Source organism: Electrophorus electricus, chromosome 15 (genome assembly GCF_041902795.1).
Source record: "Electrophorus electricus isolate QZ-2024a chromosome 15, ASM4190279v1, whole genome shotgun sequence".
NCBI classification, from domain to species: Eukaryota; Metazoa; Chordata; class Actinopteri; order Gymnotiformes; family Gymnotidae; genus Electrophorus; species Electrophorus electricus.
In genome coordinates, this window is record NC_137511.1 from 18,120,001 (window position 1) to 18,133,673 (window position 13,673).

A 13,673-nucleotide genomic window follows, 5' to 3' on the forward strand; every position below is an offset into this window, starting at 1 on the left:
TGTGTGTGTGTGTGTGTGTGTGTGTGTGTGTGTGTGTGTGTGTGTGTTAAGGGCAGTAAGTATTATGGTTATTAATTGAGTATTTTCATCAGTAGGGAGTAACCCTCATAGCAGCCCCAAGCTTTGTTGGGCACAACCCCATTTTAAGGACTTTTAAGTGACCGGGTGGCTGCCTGCCTGTTGGATGTGGCTGCTTCGTGACTCCGTGCACCAGAAAGCAGCGGCCTGCGTTTCCTCCCGGCCACTGGCTCACCATCCACATGGGTGTGCATGCGAACAGAGCAGGCGGAATCTCAGGACAGCGTTGTAACAAATCAGGGGAAACGGGGAGGTACGACACTCAAGAGTGCAAATCTTCTCATCTGAGACCCAGGGGTGCATGGCCACGCAGCGGTGCCACAGGATTGGCCCAGAGGGGTGTGGCATTGCGGGAGCATCACAGGGTCATGGTTGATGACACAGGCACCGGCTATAGCCGCAGGATGGATTCATACATAGCAGAAAGCAGGAAGTGAAAAGGTCTGCAATATACACAGTTCCTCCATGTGGTTCACTTGCACACAGTCTTCTTCCAGGACTGGACAAACACTGGCAAGTTTGCAAGTGATGATGACATTTCTGTTTTCAGGAATGGCATTTAAAAAAAAAAAATAAAAACCCCACATGAACACCCACACATGATTAACGTAGGAGGGGGTGTTTGGCTGGTTGTGGTGTGTGCTTGTGTATGTCCGTGTGCATCTGGCTGGAGGTGGTGCACGCGCATGTCGGCGTGCATTTGTGCTCTAACGGCCCGTTGCCCCAGCATGTCCGAAAGATTGCCACGAAATTCCGTTCCCCCTGCATCACAGGTTGATATGCCATGGCTTACAAGTCGGAGCTTGTGTGTGTGTGTGTGCGTGCACATGTGCCCACTCAGAAAGCACCTTTGGTGAGGCTGTACAGACCTGAGCTATACAGAGCTCTAATACGACCCTATGTACTGCCATAGAGCTGAATAGAGCTCTAATACGACCCCATATACTGCTGTAGAGCTGTAATACGACCCCATATACTGCTGTAGAGCTGTAATACGACCCCATATACTGCTGTAGAGCTGTAATACGACCCCATATACTGCTGTAGAGCTGTAATACGACCCCATATACTGCTGTAGAGCAGTAATACGTCCCCATATACTGCTGTAGAGCTGTAATACGTCCCCATATACTGCTGTAGAGCTGTAATACGTCCCCATATACTGCTGTAGAGCTGTAATACGTCCCCATATACTGCTGTAGAGCTGTAATACGACCCCATATACTGCTGTAGAGCTGTAATACGTCCCCATATACTGCTGTAGAGCTGTAATACGTCCCCATATACTGCTGTAGAGCTGTAATACGTCCCCATATACTGCTGTAGAGCTGTAATACGACCCCATATACTGCTGTAGAGCTGTAATACGTCCCCATATACTGCTGTAGAGCTGTAATACGTCCCCATATACTGCTGTAGAGCTGTAATACGACCCCATATACTGCTGTAGAGCTGTAATACGACCCCATATACTGCTGTAGAGCTGTAATACGACCCCATATACTGCTGTAGAGCTGTAATACGTCCCCATATACTGCTGTAGAGCTGTAATACGTCCCCATATACTGCTGTAGAGCTGTAATACGTCCCCATATACTGCTGTAGAGCTGTAATACGTCCCCATATACTGCTGTAGAGCTGTAATACGACCCCATATACTGCTGTAGAGCTGTAATACGACCCCATATACTGCTGTAGAGCTGTAATACGTCCCCATATACTGCTGTAGAGCTGTAATACGTCCCCATATACTGCTGTAGAGCTGTAATACGACCCCATATACTGCTGTAGAGCTGTAATACGACCCCATATACTGCTGTAGAGCTGTAATACGACCCCATATACTGCTGTAGAGCTGTAATACGTCCCCATATACTGCTGTAGAGCTGTAATACGTCCCCATATACTGCTGTAGAGCTGTAATACGTCCCCATATACTGCTGTAGAGCTGTAATACGTCCCCATATACTTATGTAGAGCTGTAATACGTCCCCATATACTGCTGTAGCGCTGTAATACGTCCCCATATACTGCTGTAGAGCTGTAATACGTCCCCATATACTGCTGTAGAGCTGTAATACGTCCCCATATACTGCTGTAGAGCTGTAATACGACCTCATGAGCTCCTCATCCCTGGAGGTGGGACCTGCTGTGGGCCTGAGCTGATCCACCACGAGCTGATCCCCCAACAGCTCTCAGCAGCAACAGTTCCAACATGGATCAGAGAACTCGTTTGTTCTAATGTTTCAAGTTTTTTTGTCGCAGTACATTTGTTGTATGTTTCTAAATAAAGCATTTTTTCACATTTTCTCTTTGTCTGATTGTCTCCATCTCGTTCCCCTTTTCTGTCTCGCTCTCTCCCTCTCTCTCTCCCTTATATCTCTCTCCCTATACATAAATCCATCTCTCTCTCTCTCTCTCTCCTTCACTCTTTAGGAAAGAGAGCCTCTGCGTGTGATTCCACTGAAGGAGGTTAATAGAGTTCAGGAGTGTAAGCAAAGGTTTGTCACAATGCATTTGCGTGTTTGTGTGTGCGTGCGTGCGTGCATGTTCGACTGTTGAAAGGAAGAGTTTGCTTTTGTTCCTTCTGGTACGTGTATGTTTGTGTGTGTGTGTGTGTGTGTTTGGGGGAGGTTCCCCAGTAAATCTTCCACCTCATTTACCTTATAGGCCACACCTCCCATTTCCCCTCTCATCCTACACAGCTAATCAGTGGTCTGTGTTTTCAGTGAGCTGATGATGAGGGACAATCTCTTTGAACTTGTCACTTCATCTAGAACGTTCTACATCCAGGTGAGAAACTTCAAGTTCACTGTATTTCTCCATTGCTGTGTGGCTGGGCTTTTGTGACTCACTTTATTACCCCTCTACGTGCTCTCTCTCTCTCTCTCTCTCTCTCTCTCTTTCTGTGTGTGTGTGTGCCCCTCTATCGTTCCAGACGGACAGCCCAGAGGACATGCACAGCTGGATCAAGGCCATCTCTGGGGCAATTGTGGCCCAGCGTGGCCCTGGGCGCTCCGCCGCCCCGGTGCGTAATTGCCCCCGTAACCCTGCCCCTTCCCCATTTCACCGGCGCTCGTGGCAGGGCCTCAAAGAGAGAACATCTCCAGGCCTGATCCATCCACGGCTCCCACTCTGCAGACACGCGCCTACTCGGAGGCCTCGGGAAGCCAATAACCGAAGCAGTCACTTGTTTTGGTCCAGCATTAGTTTGGGTGTAGCGCAGCCCGCAGTAACCTTTCCCAATCCCGCTCCACATTGTGTTTAATATATGAGTGGAGGGTACACTTCCAACCTTGTAAAGGAAAATGCCACCAGAAATGCTAAGGAGGCTAGCAGTGAGCCTGAGCAAGACAGGATCTGTTAGCACGTCCAAGCCGAGCCCTCTTGCCTTTCACACAGCGTTGGCGCCTTAGAAGGTGTCCACTTGCATTAAAACGCAGTGTGGCGTCCAGTCAGAGCACTTGGAAATGGCCAGCGATTGATGGCTATTGCAGACACACCTTTCATCAGCAAGTCGTCTGCGTGTCGTCTGCAAACCTTTTGTTTGCAGACCGGGGTTAATGGCCATACGGTGTTACACAGTCCATAAATCTCTTACATCTTTGCATGCATTTGTGAGAGTTTAGGGTGAGCAGAAAAGGAAAAGAACTCCGTTCGTGACGCACTCATGGACATGTTTGCCAGCCCCGCCCTACCCTGCCTCTTCCTTGCCTCTATTGCCTCCCCTTTTATCAGTGTCTCCTGATTTAGCTGTGTGCTGTGTTGTTGCAGATGCGTCAGACCCGAAGGTTCTCAAACCCTTGTGTTCAGAGGTATACATGATGAATGCAGCACGTATGTGTTGATACTGATGCCCAAACCTGCTCTCGTTTCTGCTACATCATCCATCCATCCATCCATCCATCCATCCATCCATCGGTCTATTCATCCAACCATTCGTACAGCCGTCCATTGGTCCATAGGGTTAGGTGTTGTTTATCATGCTAAAATCATATTTTTAAGCAGATTTTTAAACAGTGCTGATTCCTTAAAAAAAAACAAAAAAAAAAAACATGTCAACAACATTTAAATAATGCCTTTTTTAATTTCTAGGGTAAATTTGAACTTCAGAGTGAACAATGTATTGGTACAAATCCAACCAAGCTTCAGACTGTTTAGTTTTAGGCATTTTAACAGTGGTAGTTAAAGGTACTAGATAGCTGATAGCCAACAGTCTGCATCCGCTGAGTTTCATGTTAACTTCAACGTTCGTAGACACTAGATAGACATTGCACTGCATAGACACTACATTGTAAAATGCATTACACATCTTAAAAGTGGGCAGTATGTAATACATGAACCCAGCACCTACACGTCGCTCCACACTTCTGAACCAGCTGTCATCAACACCAGACTTGATTCCTCATTTCTGTATGGAAGTGCATTAGTTTGACAAAAATATGAAAGTTGAGTGGTTTTTAGACATAATCCTGGAGGCCAAAAGGTCTTCATGAAGGGCTTCATAATTGACTTAGGTGGAGCATCTCAACCCAGTTCTCATGAACGCCACATGATTATTCCACCCCAGCTTCCTAAAACACAAGGGCCCGACGTTGACCCGGTGGTTTTGAAGCCTGTCGGTACCTGGCGGAGTTGTCTCAGGAGCGAGAATGGACCAAAACTCTGGCTTGAGTTTTGGGGCAGGGGCGTCGTTAGGGCTGGACCATCAGGGTGTTTAAGCACCGAATGGTTTTTTTTTTTGTTTTGTTTTTGTTTTTTCCGATTCTCAGGTTTAAACGAATGCGCTTTAGCACTTCTGTCACTTTAAACGTTATGCTGCAGTACTGAGCCCTGAGTATTTACATGCCAGGCTTTTGCCAAAACTGGATCGAGATCACCCGAGTCGAAAAATACAGAGACGGGCGCATTTATAGATCACCACCCCTACCAGGCGAGCGGGCACATGGCCCATCCTTTTCACCCGTTTGAGCTGGTATCATTCATCCCAATGTTCACATGGCATTTATCACTCACTGCTTGTCGATTAGTTTTATGTATCTTTCCTCTAATACCAGTGTGATCTTTGTGCTAATTAAGCTCTTGTTCTCTGGCTCATTTTGTAAAATAGAATTTACTTCTCTTTAGGTTTATTCACTCCTTTAACCTTTAATGACTTTGCGGCGATGCATCTTTTTTCCATGAGCTGCACTTGTGCTGCATTTGCGCTGTGATCACACATTAACCAAGACTGATGAGATCTCTCTCTCTCTCTCTCTCTCTGTCACCTCATATAAATACATTAGACAGTAAAGTGTGATTAACAGCTTGGCCCCATCCGCACTGGTGCTGCCACATTTCTTGCCGCTGCCACCTGCTGCCAGGCTGAGGCGATGCTCCCCTGTTGCCACTGGTAACCACTCCTAAAGTTTTTTTCTTCGCTGCCACCAGCGCTTGCCTCGCCTACAGCTTCAGCTGCCACAGTTTTGAAGCTGCCACTTCTACAGCTCTGGCTGCCACTGTATCCCTGCTTCTGTTCGCATTGCTCAAGGATCCACCCGGCGACAGCTCACTGATTTGTTTCTCTCTGGGGCTCTTCTGTCTCTCCTCCCCCGCCCCCATCCCGCTTTGTCCCGTCCCTGTCCGTTACCCACAGGAACGCAGGGAGCAAACCTTCTACTGCAGCGAGCAAAGGCCTCCGATTCCTCGCTCACCCATCTCCGCGGAACTCAACTTCTCAGAATGCCACTTCCTCCCGGGCCCTCAGCATGGCGTGGGACAGTCCGGGCACCAGCGGCCCACAACGGAGTGGCCAGCGCAACCGCCTGTCGCTCCAGGAGGCCCCCCGCCTCCTGTTCAAGTGACGGCGGAAAACCCGTCGCCATGGCAGTGAAGGGGAAGCTTGGAGATTTCGAGGCCAGCCGTTCATGACGTGGACAATGCGAAAACGAGTGAGGTGTAAAGAGCAATGACCGCAGCACTCATTCTGACCCCCGCCCCAAACCCACACCCACACCCACCCCAACACCCTGAGAAAAGACACAGCACAGGAATGACATGATATTGGCAGTCTGACCAGGCATCTGGCCGTGCAGTACAAAGTCTAAGCCAAACAAAGCGGGACGGAGAAAGGTAAACGGAACTGAGGTGGACTCAAGGGGAACTGGTACACTTTGGAGACGGATTTGCCCATAGGATTATGGGATGTGGAGTCCTGTCATCCATCTGAGACATGAACGAATAACTGCTGCTCGGACGTGGCATGAAGAATGACCAGTCTGAGTGAACACCTTGGTTTCCCAGTGGCATTTGTCCTTTTCTCAAACACAAAGCCATGACCAGTCCGACCAGAACAGGCTTGTTGTGGAACTGAAGAGCTGGTGTATATATTGAATGAATTCGCTCCTTTTTTTTTTTCCTGTACGTTACCTCTGTGTGGTAGAATTAGGGCTTTGACTCCTACAGTGATAAACTTCTTCCTTCCAAAAATGGTGTATAGAATTCATTCGAGCTGAACAGCATACTGACTTTCTTTTTACTGAGCTCATTTTACCTTGTTCTTTTATGCGATTTGTCAAATTCTTAAGTGTTCGGTGAAAATTGTTTTTAGGTTCTGAATTGCATTCTGGACAGTCCGATGAGGTGCTGCCACTACTTACAGTACAAGAAAAATCTAAATTATTTTTTCGTTGTTTACATTATATTTCAAGATCTGTCCACATACTGTAATGCCAGAGTTTGTTTCAGAGCATAATTAAATGATCAAAATATGATTACACTTGGTTGAAATGAGAAGGCCAACATTACTGACTGATTAAACACACCACGGTTTGGTGGATACACGTCACCTAAACACTTGGATACACACATGCACAAACAAGGGTTACAATGGAGATAGAGACGCGCACACACACACACACACACACACAAATTATTTCATCAAATTAATGTACAAGGTGCTTATAATAACTTGAAAGGGCCACCATGTCTTCATGTCAGGACAGATTGCATGACTAAACAGAACTTAACTGAGCAATTTGGCCCTGGCAATGAACCGACTATCCTTCCTCCAGCATCACGGACGCGTCTGGACCCCGCGTTGGTTTATGAGGTCTGGCAACCACGGAGTGTCCATTTAAATTACCTCTGAATAGCCACTGAAAACTCCACTGGTATACTTAGCGTATAATCCCCCCCCTCCAGGTCTTCCAACCTCACAGCCGGAAGCACGTCTTTTTGACCCCAGAGTGGAAGTGTGGGAAGAAAAGTTTCCAAATGTCTCGTCGGAGTGGTCAAGGGGCTCCATTGTTTGCGTAGTCGTATTGTTCTGTTGATGAGCCATTGTCTTCAACAGACCTTTATGTAATCCAGCCTCCTAAGCCTTTAGAGAATGCTTTCTAAATCAGGCGGATTATACACAGAAGGAAAAAAAAAAAAAACTGTTTGAAGTTCGAAAGCAAGATAGTGGAGATGAAACACAAGCGTTACCCATACAGTCCTCCACTTAAGTGCCTGCATACTTTTTGGTCCCTTGAAACCGTGTACCTCACATTCATAAACCGTGTTAATATATTTATTATGACCGACTGAAGATTAAAATTGACCTTAATACTCTTGTGTGACTGTACTCTTTTGTAAGTTGTGTGGTTCATCTGTGTGTACTGTGTGTGGATAAGGAAAGACTGTGATAAATGTTATGGTATTAATCACAAGTTATAGCCAGTGAACTTTTCCCACCCTTTGTCCCAGCATCTGGTAGAACAAGGCCCTAAGATCACCAAATTCACCACGGGAGCGCTCGATCCCCAGGGAACACAAGTACCGTCATAGTAGGCCTAACGGGGCTCGGTAAGTCCTTCTGGTAAGCAGCTGTGAAATGTAAATATGCTGAAAATAGTGAATATCGTAGATTGAGACCCAAAGTCCTTTCTGCTATGATTTGTGTCTGTGAAAATAGTGAATATCGTAGATTGAGACCCAAAGTCCTTTCTGCTATGATTTGTGTCTGTGCCAGACCTTTATTACGTGCCTACAAATGTACTCACAGGTACATTCCTCTGAAGTGTGGTATGATGTGCAAACACTGCCCCCTACTGACCGCTGGTTGTCTTCACCAGAACATGGCAGTTAGCTGGAGAAGACCTGGAAGGGAGCTTTTCTTGTTTAAATGAGGTCTGTGTTTGTGTCTGCTGTAAGGCCATCAGGATGTGTGTGTGTGTGCGTGCGCATGTGTGTGTGCGTGTGTGTGTGTGTGCTGCTCTAGATGGATTGTGGGCTAGAGTACTACATCTATTATTCAGCGCAGCTGAAATGTGTTCTGGTTCTGGGTGTGTCCTGCTGTGCTGCAAGTTATGATATACAACTTCTGAAACTCGGCGTCGAGCCTAAGAATCTCATCGAAGTGCAGCCCTTCAGAGATACCCATCATTCGAAACACGAGACGACAAAAGTCGACGCTCCTCAACATGCTGTTCCGCCAGGTCTCGCCTCTGTTCCCTCAGCAATGCGTCTGGCCAAAAAAAAAAAAAGCTGAGGGGAGTTGTGTTGACTGCAGTTTTCCCATTGGACTGCCTCATTTCAGTCTTAATTGGCCTTTACAGCAAATTAGATTTGAGTGGTGCACTCTCAATTTCCTTGGTTACAATGACCTAACTGTTTAATTCAAGAGGCTGTTTTTCTAAGCACTATTTCATGGGCATTGCAAACTAACGTGCAACCTCTTGACACCGAATGGGGTTGATTGGTGATCGCATTGGTCAGCTTTGTTCTTTTTTCCATCAGCAATCAGACTTGAAGGTTCTCCAATGTTTTCCTGATAGGAATCAAGCGATTGGAAGTCGGCAGGGGAGGACACTGGCCCTCGGGATCTGAAACAGATTAAAGATGGTAGTGCGTGAAGATTTCTGCTCAGATGTTTGCTCTCTCTCTGTGTTCTCGCTGTACTGCTGAACGCCTGGGGTGACGGGTGACCGCTGGATCCCTCCATCCGCCTCCCCATTGCCCCGCCCCTGGGAAAAGATTCGGGTCAGCCCGCCAAAGCACTGGACCGTGACCCGGTTTGATGACATCAAAGGCTCCTTGGCAGCCTTTGGTGTGCAACTGGGAAGGTGCCGTTACCGTAAAAACATGAAGAAACAGTGACTAGGCGGCTCACAAGTCGGATCTGTCTTTGATTGCTGTTTTGAGATACTGGGAGTTTCCACATGCAGTCCCTGGATTCCAGTAATGGTTACAGTGTGGTTTTAGCATACAGTGTCTCAGCTAGTCAGGGTGATCTACACTACCACAGTGTACTGAAGCACGTAAATATGTCAATAACGGCACAGACACCAGTCCTTGATGACCGAACATGACTGGCAAGGGTCTAATAACAAGCGCCCCGGGACATAAAAGCCGTTTCAGCCCGCCAGAGCCCTTCGGCACCCCGCACGACAAACGCTGTAGCAGAGATCCGCCGGAGCTCATAATCGGCATCGGACCCAGACGCAGCTGGTTGCCACATGCTCTCCAACCGGCAGCGTCGGCTGCGGTTTAACTAGCATGACTGTTTTGTGTACCAGCACTCTGTGATCTAAACGCCTCACATGGGATTTGGGAGGGAGGACTAGAACCAGAAGTTGTTGGTGGTTGAGACTTCAGTGAGTCAACTCGACAGCTGTTTATCGACAACTTTGATGAGCTGAGTTGTACTGACAAAACATGTCAAAATGACCTTAGATCCTTGGCTCTTCCAAATGTTGCCTGGTGTCTCACTGCCTCTAAGCGACAACTCCCCCTCTAATATGCAGTGATTCATATCAAAGAAATGAGACGAAAGTGGTGAAATCATGCGAGCGTTTTAAACAAGCAGACCTTTTGTTCAGTTCAGATAAGATTCAGTTGGATGTAATTCCGCAAGCTGTGGTAAACCCTAGATTTGTCTGAACAACAGCAAACAAGAATGTTTTGTAACGTGAAGCTTGCTCTGCCCAGGATACGTTTGTATGCAAAACGTGTTTCTTCAGATTGTTTCTTTCTCATACAGCACCAAATGCAGTTCTTAGTATTGAAGGCCATTTGGAATTTGCCAAAGGAGGATGCAGGAGAGGGTGGCGACCGCCGTTTCCTGGTGACTAGTGGTGCGTGCGCGTGTGCGCGGCCTTCTCTCTTCGTGCCATAAATCAGCGATGAGGCGGAGTGCGACCTCCGTTAACCCTGCGTCAAATGATTATGGGAGGCATGAGCTATCTCATACGAACAAACATGCCTCATAGCGAGCACATGTGTATGTGTGTGTGTGTAAAGCAAGTGTATGCAAAAATCTTGCATTGTCTCTGGTGAGGATGGTGTCAAATAACAGCTGATCTGGATTGGATCGGCTCGGCGCACAGCTGCTTGTCTCCCTCGAGACAGTGTATGTCTTCCAGAAATGCTATTTATCACCACGTCAAACGACAAGAGTTCTGCAACACTTGCAGTTGGCAGCAACCCACTGTTTCATGGTAATTGGACTATTTTACTAAGACAACATATTTACTGGATTAAATGCAGCTGTAATCCTCACAGTATTGCTATTGTTACTGATATATATATATATATATATATATATATATATATATATATATATATATATATACAAAAAAATTTTTTTTTTTTATATATATATATATATATATATACAAAAAAATTTTTTTTTTTTTGGGGCTGCATTACATTTTTCAAATGCTGTCTGTTTTTTTTTTATGCATATATATTCGGATTCTCATGTGGTTAATAGTGATCTTGGAGACAGGATTCACATCTTCAGGTCTCCGAGGGAAAGCAATACTAATTTTATCCGTAGGCGGGTCCTCCGGCCTTGCACGACAATTGGTCACACCATCTCACCTGTGTATTGCATATGATAGTATTGTGCAACCTCCTTGTTCAATGTTGTTTGTATAACCTCTTGTGGCTTTAGCAGCAACGCTGGTCTTCAGTATTAATAACTTTCCTCGTATTTATTCAGAGCAACAAACTTATTTATTCATGGAACCGCCTCAAGGTCTGGGGGATACAATGCATGATCTGAGCCACATCCCAGTCAAGCTGTCATAGGGTCGGATAACCAGCACAGTGTGTGGCCGAGGGAAAATTGTTAGTCTCTATTAGTATCTACTCCTACAGGTTACACATGCGATTACACATAGTTGTGATTACACACACATAGCATTCTGCATCACTGATGTAGATGGTTATGGCAGTGTGTTTAGTTTTGTGGATGAAGAAGATTATGGCAGTTGGGTGTAGTTTTGTGAATGTAGATAATATGGCAGTTGGGTGTAGTTTTGTGGATGTAGATGGATTTGGCAGTGGGTGTAGTTTTGTGGATGTAGATGGATTTGGCAGTGGGTGTAGTTTTGTGGATGTAGATGGATTTGGCAGTGGGTGTAGTTTTGTGAATAGATGGATTTGGCAGTGGGTGTAGTTTTGTGGATGTAGATGGATATGGCAGTTGGGTGTAGTTTTGTGGATGTAGATGGATTTGGCAGTGGGTGTAGTTTTGTGGATGTAGATGGATTTGGCAGTGGGTGTAGTTTTGTGAATGTAGATAATATGGCAGTGGGTGTAGTTTTGTGGCTGTAGATGGATATGGCAGTTGGGTGTAGTTTTGTGGATGTAGATGGATATGGCAGTTGGGTGTAGTTTTGTGGATGTAGATGGATTTGGCAGTGGGTGTAGTTTTGTGAATGTAGATGGATATGGCAGTGGGTGTAGTTTTGTGGATCTAGATGGATTTGGCAGTGGGTGTAGTTTTGTGGATATTGTTGTGTTACTCTAGCCACAGCCCTGTTGTCGTTATGCACGTTGGAGACGTGACCGGGAGGAACGTGACCAGGGGGAATGTCATCTTTGAACTGAAAATGTCGTTCTGTTTTCTCTATGGGATTGCTTCTGGAAAGGACCCAACCCTGCTAATTAGTGTCCTGAAGTCACTCCTTGGCCTGGGGGCACTCCGGCTTCATCCGAGTCTCGGGGCACTCTGCGTTCATCCAAGTCTTCCCAGGTGGCAGGTGTTTGGAGTGCTTCAGCTCTTTTTGCAGTTATAGTGGGAACTAGCTGAGCTGAAAAATTGCACTAGACTCCCAGGGCTGTCATCGCCACAGTACAGGCCTCTGATGAAACCCTGTGCACTGTTTTGGGGTGGGAGGTATTTGTGTGATTCTTTGTTTGTGTTGCTAAGATGACAGTCACTGCACAACTTGCCTCACCGTGTAAGGCTAAATTATATGACACCTGAGTCATCTCCTGCCTTAATTCCCCAAAATAGAGTACGATATTGCAGCAAACAGCCTTATGATTACCAAGCTTTGACAAGTGTGGGAATAAAAAGTGTTGTGCAGTCATGAGCGTCACTGGAAAAATCACAGTTAAAAGGAAAAGCCTCAAGAATACATTGAAAATGGTAACACTTTACAACAAGTGTTATAAAGGGTTTATAAATGGTTTAAAATGGTTTTATTAATCATTAGTAATGAAATCACAAACAACTTTAAAATAATTAATAAGGAATTAACACATACATAAAAATGGCAGAATGACCTTTTGACCTGTGGAGTATGAATTTTAGTCATGCTTTTTACAACAGATGTCACAAAGCAGCTTTACAAATTTCCGGGTCCAAGCCCCCAGGGAGCAGGTGACAATGGCGAGGAAAAACTCCCTAGAGTACGAGGAAGAAACCTTGAGAGACTCGAAGGGGGGCCCATCCTCCTCTAGCCAACAACGACTCCGGCAGATCGAGCTATGGCAGCACAGCTAAAAGGAAAGAGCCAGAAGGAACCACAGGCATGAGGGCGCCCTGGAACATCAGCACTCCGCCGCTCTCAGTCAACAAACGCGAATGACAAAAGAGAAGTGAAGTGACAGCATCTTAACATCCCAATCTGCATGGACTAGTTTTTCCGCGTCATATGAGTAGAGTATGTTCCTAATTTCAACGTTCCTGAGGTGAGAAAAAGACGGTCCTAGAAATATTATTTACATGAGTTTCAAATGATAGACTGGGATACATTATTACTCCAAGTTCATTAACTGTTAGAGAAGATGTGACTGTGAGACCATTGAGGTTCACTGAGTAATTAGAGAGCGAGGACCTAGCTGTCTCTGGGCCTTATAGAAGCGCCTCTGTTTTGTCAGGATTAAGTGAGAGAAAGTTCCTCAACATACAGTGTCTGACGTCTTTTATGCATTCGTCAATAATACTGAGATGTATGTCCTCTAGTTTGGCTGAGACATGTACAGTGGTGTGAAAAAGTGTTTACCCCCTTCCTGATATCTTATTTTTTTGCATGTTTGTCATACTTAAATGTTTCAGCTCATCAAATAAATGTAAATATTAGACAAAGATAACACAAGTAAACACAAAATGCAGTTTTTAAATGAAGATATTTATTATTAAGGGGGGGAAAAAAAATACAAACCTACATGGCCCTGTGCGAAAACGTGATTGTGTCCCCCTCCCCATTAAAACATAAATTAACTAGCTGAGTATTATCAGCACAGCAGTGGAAACTGGCACGTATAATGTAACCTAGCGGTAGTATATATACAGGAAAAAACAAAAGCCCTAGAACAGATCCTTGCAGATCCTTGTG

At 45.7% G+C, this 13,673-nt stretch overlaps 1 protein-coding gene across 5 annotated transcripts in view; it reads left to right on the top strand.

Moving 5' to 3' along the window:
* The window catches only part of plekha1b (pleckstrin homology domain containing, family A (phosphoinositide binding specific) member 1b), an 18,566-nt gene extending 11,720 nt beyond the window's left edge, over positions 1–6,846 (top strand). For 2 of the 5 annotated variants that reach the window (XM_035533741.2, XM_035533740.2), the window contains exons 9-13: positions 2,515–2,579; positions 2,808–2,871; positions 3,017–3,106; positions 3,853–3,893; positions 5,714–6,846. In XM_035533741.2, coding sequence (XP_035389634.2) covers positions 2,515–2,579; positions 2,808–2,871; positions 3,017–3,106; positions 3,853–3,893; positions 5,714–5,921 — 468 coding nt within the window. In that variant the 3' untranslated portion in view covers positions 5,922–6,846. Of the gene's footprint in view, positions 1–2,514; positions 2,580–2,807; positions 2,872–3,016; positions 3,107–3,852; positions 3,894–5,363; positions 5,471–5,713 lie in introns of all 5 variants that reach the window. The other 3 variants (XM_035533743.2, XM_035533742.2, XR_014117240.1) reach the window with 2 other exon arrangements.
* Positions 6,847–13,673: the final 6,827 nt, after the last annotated feature.